Raw genomic sequence first — 10,248 nt, 5'->3', positions numbered from 1 at the left:
TGAAAGCTTTGTTTATCAAAGTGTGTAAGAGATTTTAAAAGCTAAATATTTGACTTCTCTAACTTTTCTTACCGCAGCAATTTTCATAGCCAACTTTTTCTTTATGAGACTGCGGTATTGACATGTTTCAGTAGTTTAGCAAACCAAAAAAATCTAGATAATGTTATTGGTAATATGACCGATAATTTCAACATATCATTTTATTCTTCCAGCTGTTTTGCAAACAATTGAACAAACATTTAACGAAAACTTTTTATTCGAATGCTGATCAATTTGTTAAAATGTTACTAGAATGTTTTTTTACGTCAAAATATCTCAATCATGTCTCGCAATATAGCGATTGTTCAAAGAAAATAAAAGTAATGGCGTTTTGAAAAAAATGTGCATTCCACAATATGATGCGATTTAGGCAACTTGTGTGATTTGCACTTGCTCGGTTTGTTTTAGGACACCATTTGAATTGATCATCTTGCAAAATATTTCAATTTTATTTTTAAAAGAACGACATGTTCTGACCAGTCTCACAAATTAAAATTTTATGTCCAATTTCCGATTGTTTTGAATAGTTAGTTATCCATATGCATTTGAAACGTAAAAATGTGCCTCAAAAACAAGTTATTTTGTTTAGCTTTTTTGATTAAAATCAATCTTCCATACGGCAACAGAATGATTTTTTTTGTTCCTGATTTGGCATATTTTTGTAAAGTTTGATTTTAGTAAAAGTTGCCAGTGAGGCATGGCCGAACGCGCTAAATGCGCAGCTCGTTAAAAGTGAAGTATAGGTTCATTTCCGCTGGGGTTTATTTCTTATCTAAAATTAGGTGGGGGGTTTTTCCGTGGGTTTCTTTTCCGAAACCAATACAAGTGGATGGTTTTAAAACATTTTGTTATATATCCAAAATTTTGCAGGGTAGAGTTTAGTTCGCATGTACAATATCATCAATTAATTCGCAAATTACATTTTAAGGTCGCCAAAGCGGTAGAGTCAAATAAGAATAAAGTTGCAATAAATGCTATTTGAGAAACTACTTCAAATTGCAACCCCAGTCTTAGATCAATTTAACCCACATTGCAACTCTTTTACATCACTATTTTTTGCTTTTACAGGATTTATCATGACACCGAGAGGAATTTAAGGAAGGAAGACATTTTAACCGGGTTTAAGTAACCAATTCTTCGTCTACCCAGCTATGTTTACTTTACAAAGTTTAGTTTAGTTTTTTTTACGCAGTTTGTACATAATTAATCCACGATTCAACGTGCCTCCCGATTACTGGTCACCCAGTGATGGGGATGGTTGTTTAATAATTTGTTCTATTTACTCATTCAATGGGAGGGGAGTTATAATCAATTAAAAGAACAGCGTTGCCCAAAAATTACCATTTGAAAATGATCCAAAATTGACAATTAGATTCAACTAGAACCATGATGGTGTTCAAGCCACTGATTTCAATTTGATTTTTCGTAATTTCTGATTTCTCACTTAGGTCGAGGCTCCATTCGAAGTTCGCAATGTCGTCATAAAACAGTTACCCGATTCAGTAGACCAGTTCTACACGACACACGAGGAGCTGGGATCAGGCAAGTTTGGCAGAGTGGTGCGATGCTCGGAGATCGAGACAGGCCAGACTCTGGCATGCAAGTTCATTGACCTCAACATGAGCAAAGTGGATGACATTTTGAATGAGATTGCAATCATGCAAAAGTTGCAGCACCCAAGGTTAGTCTCATTACTCATTATGAACTGGGTAAACCTGGATTTATAATCTGGGCAAACACGTACACCAAAAGGTTGTCTTGAAATTTCAAATCAAGCAAAGAGGCTCGGTAATGTGCGTTCGCACATGATGTTCCGACCCGAGCTATTCTTCATTTTTGACTTAATTGTCAACCAAATGAAGAGATAATCAAAAATACATGTTTGAGTTAAAAAAATCTTTACACTCCAAAACTACTAATTGAGTTAAATAATGCCATGCCTCATTAAAGCGCTCACGAGATCTACCATTAAAAAGACGAGAAAATACGAGAAAAAAAAACAAAATCAGCAAAAACAAAAATTTCAAGGCAAAAACTCAATAATTTTAATTAAAAGCACCTTGTAACAACGTCAAAATGCAACCAGATAAAACCTTAGCCCCACAAATTTATTCTTTCCTAACTACACATCAGATAGGATTTTTCTTTAATGGGAAGAGGTAACAAGTCGACAAAAAGAAATAATGAGACACAATTCAAAAATCAATCAGCATTTTTAAAAACGTTTCATAACTTCATACGTCTCAAAAAAACCTTCGCTTTTAAAGAAATAATTCCCGATAAAGATTTCAAAAAAGTCATTACGAAAACGATAGCACCTCTATTTGTTTAGACTAAGTCATAGAAACGAACTAAATTTGTAGAAAAACTTAAAAAAAAACAAACAAATTTCGAAAACAAAAATTATTGAAGCCATTAAGATAATTAGCTTTATCTGAATTTTGTTTTTTTTATTTCAGTAGTCATCTATAATAATTCAGCTAAAATTATACTGAATGATAAAATAAGTTCACTCGGTCCTTATTTGAAAATCATTGGGATCTGTTACGAGAATATGCTAAAAAACAGAAAAATACTTTTATGAGAACACATATCGAAACGAAACATCAGTTACGAAACAACATCAAAGACACGGTTTTTTAACTACAAGGAAATGAATGAGACCTCTCAGTGATGAGATTAATTTACAAGGTGACAAAAAGAACAAAAACTGAAAACTTTTAAAAAGTTTTGAAAATTAATACTATCATAAACTTTAAGGCTATCCACTATAAACTGAATGCATTGCAAAGCATGATTTGTTAAATTCTCAATTAGAAGCTTATGGGATCTCTCAGAGTTTTACGACTTCGAAAAGAATAAAAAACAGCAAAGAAAAGAGAGAAAAGTGTCGAAGCCATTAAAAAGTGAACTTTTCAGGAATAACTTTCTTTCGTCGAAATTTTTTAACAGCAATGGAATGATTCTTTGCTTTAAAAACGGCCTTCAAAAATCAACAAACATGAACAACTATATCAAGACCACCAAGTTTTTACCAAAACCACACAGTATTAATGCCATTGACTTCAATAGCTTTCAAAGGAAATCAATAAATACGTTGAGTTATGCTTCGATGGGAAGACTATGATCTTTGCCATTCAAAACTTATCGATAGGACACCACAAAAAGTCTGATAGTTGTCGAAGCTATTCAAACCATAAGCTTTTCTCTGAAAAGTTTCTTTATCATCCAATGAACGTTTTTCGAAGAAAATACAACCATCAGTATAACGATAATAATATAAGATTTCAAAAGCAACCAAAAAAATGAGAAAAAATATCCAAAAATTTAAAAAAAATTATGAAAACTCGTGACATTGAAGTCATAAAACCAATAATTAGTTGTCAAAATTGCTATCCAGATTAATTTTAGTTAAGGTAGAAAGAAAGGAGGTCCTGCCATTACAGGAAATGACATACAGTAAAAAAAAAAACTTAAGGTTGGTTAATTATTTCTAAAAAAAAATCGAAAAATTATCTTTAATGTCTTAACAGCCATTAGATGTCCACTCAAGACACTAGATAGGTTCACTTAAAGTTCATTAGGGAGTCTACTGCACTTTTAGTCAACGAGTCTATGTTATAGGATTTCAAAACTTTAGTAAAATCTAAAAAAGAAAATCATAATTTCATTAAAAATTATGAAAAGTCATTGTAGAAGCCAAAAGAAAACAAAAGCGATCCCTCGAAAACAAAATTTTTGTGCACTGGGCTTCATTTGACCTTAAGTGAGGTTCGTCACTTACAGAATTTTCATTTGGAAAGTGACTAGTCTATATGTGACTGTAAAAAAGAAGAAATGCGAAAAGTTTGCTAAAAAAACAGCCCTCAAAGAGAATTTGAGTTTTATTTTTTATAGTAAACTTAACTATGAGACCAAAACTAGCATTTTTGTCACCTTTCGTCTCTAAGGAATGAAAAAATGTTTCATTTAGTAGCTTGAAATGTAATCTTGAATTGATATTTTGAACGAAAATTCAGCTAAAAGTGAACAAAATCAAGCCAAATGTCCTGTGTTCACACAAAATTTTAAACCTTGCTAACTCCTCGGAAAAACCGAAATTCAAAAAATCTTTTTAATTCCTAACTCTACGCTGGACGAGTTTTATAATGATACCACTCACATTTCTCTACGATGAATATATCGATCGGCCAAAACTGTCTGAACAAGAAAAAACCATTTGAGTAGATAGTCCCTCCCCCCACAAGTGGGGTCGGAACAATTAATGAGAGTTAATATATAATCGTGAAAGAATCATACCTACAAAATGCAAACCTACTAAATACAATACTATTAAAATTACCAGATTTGTTCGAGTACAGAAAGCAGCTCATGGGCAGGTTCAGAAAAATGATTCTGATCTTGTATCCCCCTCCCCGCCCGTTAGCCCAGTGAGCATAAAACTTTTATGCTATTTTGTACATATAAACGTTCTATACACACCTGAAACACGAAAATCTGCAAATTGGCGTTCTAAGTGGCACTGGGACACAATAGACCAGATCATGTCGTTTTGATATCCAGGTTGCTGCAACTGTACGATGCTTTCCAAGAGCCCACAAGGATGATTCTGATTCTGGAGTTCCTAACTGGAGGAGAGTTGTTCTACAGAGTGGTGAATACTGAATATTCCGAGAGGACATGCAAGTTCTACCTGATTCAGCTGTGCGAGGCACTCAGCTTCATGCACTCCAACCAAATCATCCACCTCGACTTGAAACCGGAAAACATTCTCCTAGTTAACCCCACAAGGTTCTCTTTTTATAGTTTCAATCTCTTTCGTCTCCACACATACATCCATTAAGCATGTTTAAATTTAGGGACCCCCCAGGCGTATGAACACAAAAAAAAGGATCTATTCTGTTTCGCCCCCCCCCCCCCAGTGTTTTTTATGACCCCCCAGTTACAAATTATATGTTGTTATATAGCACGCTACTATGTAAGAAAAAAGCACGTGCGCCTGGGGGTCATAAAAAATTTATGCTTACTAAGCTGGGGGGCCGAAACAGAATAGATCCAAAAAAAGTTGTTCACTTCACGGTTAGGGGGAGGGGGTGTGTTTACCGATACAGTTTTTGTCTTCTATAGAACGAAGTGGACGCGATGCTTTAACACATAGCAACGAGGTATGATACAACACAGTTTCCAGGGGGATGGTGGGGGTTGGGGAATACATTTCACACTAGAGAGAGACGAGAGTAGCGGATTTCGTTTTAATGTAACACAAATAACTGACTTATGCTACCTGACCAGATGATTTATTCGACATCAAAGTCTACTACGTTTCCCCGCACTTCTTATGATATTCTGTCAAACAATTAAATTATAACCCTAACTTCTGAGTCTGGAATAAATCTAACGCCCTCAAATAAACTGTTCCTAAAGTTACATCAAAGGCGTTTCATGGTCATGTTAAAAACCAACTCTTAATTGTCGAGGGATTAAAAGCTCGGGCACGATGGCGCTTGCAGTCGAGAACTCTTTAGAAGTTCCTAAGCTGGCTAGGATTTATGTTTTAACCTAATTCCAACGCCCAGGTGTGACAAATTTCGAGAATTAAAATATAATGGTAGGCTTCTGCCAAACTTGGTTAATTTTGTTTTTCTAGCATTTTTTCATGCAAATTAGAGTTTTTACAACAGAATTGACGCATTAAATAATAGAAAAAGGGGATCTTTCCCATCATAACTCCCATGAAAAAAACCCATTCTGATTTATTTATGGTAATTGGAGGGATTACATTAACGGCAAGCTTTGGCGAGCTATAATGGAGGACCCGGAAATACAAGTGATCTAAGAAAATGGCAGAAAACACCATTAATATCAGTTTAGGATCTGTGTCGATTTTTGATAGCGAGAGTAGAGGCAAAAGCAAAAAAGAAACTTATACAAACAATCCTTAAACAAATTTCCATTGAAATTGTTGATTTTTATCAATCGATAAATAAAATAATGAAAGCATTTCTTTCAATTATCGGAACGAGAGCTCAAAATGACTAGAAATGAACTTCTAAACCATTTAAAAAAGCAATGAATACTTAGAAACACCATAAAAACAAAAATCACACTGCAGCAGATGAACAAAAAAAACTACTACCAAGAAGTTCCCATAACTAATACCGAGAAAACTCACTCTACCTTCAAATAAGAGAGTGAAAACTTCACGCCGCAATCCACTCGCCTTTTTCTTGCAAATCCAGTTCCGTTGTGACAGAAAATTTTGAATAGTGATAAAACGCAAGTGGCTAGGATTTATGTTTTAACCTAATTCCAACGCCCATGTGTGACAAACTTTGAGAATTAAAATATAATGGTAGGCTTCTGCCAAACTTGGTTAATTTTGGAAACGTTTTAATAGAACAACTTGATAGAGATTTGAGTTTGCTACAATAGAATTGACGGATTCAATAATAGAAAAAGGGGATCTTTCCCATTATAACTCCCATGAAAAAAACCCATTCTGATTTATTTATGGTAATTGGAGGGATTATATTAACAGTAAGCTTTGGCGAGCTATAATGGAAGACCAGGAAAAACAAGCAATCTAAGAAAATGACAGAAAATAACAATTCATATCACTTTAGGATCTTTGTCGATTTTCGATAGCAAGAGTAGAGGCAAAAGCAAAAAAGAAACTTATACAAACAATCCCTCAACAATTTTCCATTGAGTTTGTTGATTTTTGTCAATCGATAAATAAAATAATGAAACCATTCCTTTCAATTATCGGATCCGGACATCAAAATGACTAGAAATGGACTTCTAAACCATTTAAAGAAGCGATAAAAACATAGAAAAACTATAAACAAACAAAAGTCACACTGCAGCAGATGAAAAAAAAAACTAGTACCAAGAAGTTCCCAAAACTAATACCGAGAAAACTCACTCTACCTTCAAATAGGAGAGTGAAAACTTCACTCCGCAATCCACTCGCTTTCTTTCTTGCAAATCCGGTTCCGTTGTGACTAAGGTTTTTGAACAGTGATAAAACGCAAGTGACGAAAAGTAATGCAGATTATATACCCTAAAAAATTTGTTTCCAACGAAAAGTTCTGCGCATATTATTAAAATGTGTTTTTTTAAGTGACAGCGACAATTGAAAAGTGTACCAAAACACCTCACGTGAAAACAGATTAAGATGAGCGTAAAAAAAGCGAAATAAAATAGAAATGTATCACTAATCCCAAAAATACGGCGCAAATCCAAAAAAGCTTGCACCATATATTCATCGGAAACAAAACATATGCGAGCTAACAGAAAAGCACCGGCTGCTTGCGCCTAAAAAAGGGTAGAAAAACTTCTTCATAAAACTGTAACTTTTGCCTAAAAACGGTCTCTGAGATTTCAACAAACAATTCAAGCAAACAAATAAATATCAGCTATCTCTTCGCATTTTGTGCTGGCTCATTCAGATGACTACAATCTCCAGCAATTCAACAGTTTTACTGCATTTCAACAAACAATTAGCGCCTGAAAATTGACCTGATATCAAGATTTATTCTTCTAGTAATTATCATCAACCCAGCAAAATTGAATGATTGCGTTAGGTTTAGGCCTGTGACCACAGCTATTACTCTCTGAGTTTTAAAAAATAATGCGGTGCTTTTTTGGTCTATTCATAGCCATTCATGCAATGCAAGTAATTGCTATTTGTGAGCCGGCTATATGCCACTGGCTGCTTGCACCTCATAAACTGTCAAAAAAACTTCTTCAAAAAATGTCACTTTTGCCTAAAAAACGGTCTCTGTTTTTTCAACAATTCATCAAAAATATAATTATCAGCTATTTGTTCGAACCTTTTGCTGGCTCATTTAGATGACCACAATTGCCATCATTTCAACAACTTTACGTCATTTCAACAAACTATTAGCGCTTGAAATTTGAATTGATATCCAGATTTGTTTTTCTAGTCATTATCATCATGCAATCAATCTACAATGGACAAAAAGTGATACAAAACTGAAAATTTGAGACGACAACAGTAGCTGAAAGTTTCAGAAACCATGGAAAAAACGGCAGCAAAAATTCATTTTTGTTTGCTGGATCAATTTATGGTCTCCTTAAAAACGATATTAGAGAAAGATCAACTGTTGGAAGGTTGAGAGAGAACAACCTAATGTAAATTGTGCATAAGGTAGGCTTGACATAGCTTAACAAGAAGCTCTACTTCTTCAACGTATACTTGGCTAGAGAAATGAAGCCTTGAGGCACAAGAAAGAACGTGAGAACGGGTTAAAAGAGATGCCCAAGTTTGAGAGCTTAAGACCAGTTGGTGTAAATGGGTAGCACACGAGGCTTGCAAGTAAGAGATGCTGGTTCGAATCCAGTACTGGTCCATTTTCACAGTTGCACCTGCATAGATCTCCTAACATTAACCATGGGATCAGCCAAAAGGTTGAACTCTTATTTCGTCCAAACGCGTAGCTAAATCAAACTGATCTTTTATGTTTTTCCATTCATCTCATTTGACATAAAAATATTCCTCCAAACATCCTTAAAACGTCGAAAGTGGCCGAAAATGGATAGTTCCCATAAAAATAAGATTTTTCCTTTTTAGCAACAAAATCAAGGTGATTGACTTCGGCTTGGCACGCGAACAGAAACCGGGCGAATCACTCAAAGTGCTCTGGGGCACAGCCGAATTTGTAGCACCAGAAGTTATCAACTACGAGGAAATATCCACCACAACAGACATGTGGAGTGTTGGTGTGATTACTTACATTCTTCTGAGTGGAATTTCTCCATTTATGGGAGAAAATATGGGAGAAACTTATGGAAATGTAGTTAATGTTCGGTACGATTTCGAAGACGATTCCTTTGAAACTTGTTCACCTGAAGCCAAAGTGTTCATACAGGACTTGTTGATAAAAGAGCAATCTAAGCGAATATCTGCAGAGACGGCACTTAAGCACAAATGGCTGCAGGAAATAACGTCAAACATTGGCAAAAGTTTCAACAAAACTAAACTGAAGAACTATTTGCTCAGACGGAAATGGAGACGCGCTATAAATGGGGTTATAGCTCTTCAACTCATGGGCGCGAATTTGGACAAACGGCAGTAAATTTCCAGATTTGGGAACAAGTAGCGAAACTGCAGTTAAATAGTTATTTCAGCTGAAATTATGAGTCAACAAATCTATAATTCGAGAAATTTTGTAACTGTTTATGTTTGTAGTATACGGTGCTTATATAATAAGATGGGGGCAAATTTCGACAAACATTTTGCTGAAAAAAATTGTTGAAAAAATTGAGGAAATCTGTCAAAATTTGCTAACACTAGGCTTTGTAACAAAATTATTGAGTTGATTTTTATAACAAAATTTTGTTCTTGCTGATGTTTGTTATTTAAAACAACATGAGACAGGTTTGGTAGCCCACAACCTTGTCGGAAAACTTAAACGGAGTAGCTATCGATCGGTTTCCTCACAGGATAAAAAAATCAACAATTAAAAAAAAAGATTTTCATTTGCATTATGCATCACTTATTTGTGTGCAAGACACGAAGAACAACACTGCAAGCCGTCTTCTTTTTTCACCAGCAGAAACTCAAAAAAGAGGCATCTTAAAAATATAGGAAAGGTTAATTTTCCAACTACACTGTACTGGGGTTGGAAATGATAATTATGTAATCGGAAAAGGTGGCCCATAGAGCGTAGAACAATTGGAGGTTTTTGAAAAAAACCGTCAATCACACTTGTTCAAATTTATAAAAAAAACTTAGGTGCGTTTCTTGGCATTTTTAAGAAACGTTGGATGTCCGTCAAATCATCATCTTTAATCAAAATTTGCACTTGTTCACCTGAAAAATATTTCTGAAACCTAATCGCAAAAATAATTTTTTTAATCAAGGGCAATTTGGCACTTCCTTTTCTACAGTTCTATGAGTTTACTATCAAAATGCGTTTCTTACCATTTCATCTTCTTTCGAATTCCTTTGACTATTTTATCAGGAAATGTGCCTATAAATATGGTTCTTCTGAACTCCTTTGAACGACCCATAAACAACGTTTCTATTGTTTCTACATCATCGATAGTTTAATTTTTAGGTTGCATTTTGAGCTCAACCATTCTCATATAATCAAGCTGGCTCTGAGCCAACACGTCCTTTTTGACATAAAACTAGCCGAAGCGTTTGATTGTGTATTTATTGTGTCAAGATCTTCGGCATTT

At 34.7% G+C, this 10,248-nt stretch overlaps 1 protein-coding gene across 1 annotated transcript; it reads left to right on the top strand.

Annotated features, from left to right (window-relative positions):
* The first annotated feature begins 1,513 nt into the window (after window positions 1-1,513).
* On the top strand, window positions 1,514-9,397 carry LOC142350052 (myosin light chain kinase, smooth muscle-like). The gene is made up of 3 exons (XM_075401966.1): window positions 1,514-1,720; window positions 4,603-4,830; window positions 8,636-9,397. Exons 1-3 carry the CDS (start codon window positions 1,659-1,661, stop codon window positions 9,138-9,140), a joined length of 795 nt encoding a protein of 264 aa, XP_075258081.1. The 5' UTR covers window positions 1,514-1,658; the 3' UTR covers window positions 9,141-9,397.
* The last annotated feature ends 851 nt before the right edge of the window (window positions 9,398-10,248 follow it).

This window comes from Convolutriloba macropyga, chromosome 11, assembly GCF_964194025.1.
Source record: "Convolutriloba macropyga chromosome 11, txConMacr16.3, whole genome shotgun sequence".
Taxonomy (NCBI): Eukaryota; Metazoa; Xenacoelomorpha; order Acoela; family Convolutidae; genus Convolutriloba; species Convolutriloba macropyga.
The sequence above is the reverse complement of the archived record's forward strand: the minus strand, read 5'-3'. Positions and strand labels throughout refer to the sequence as shown.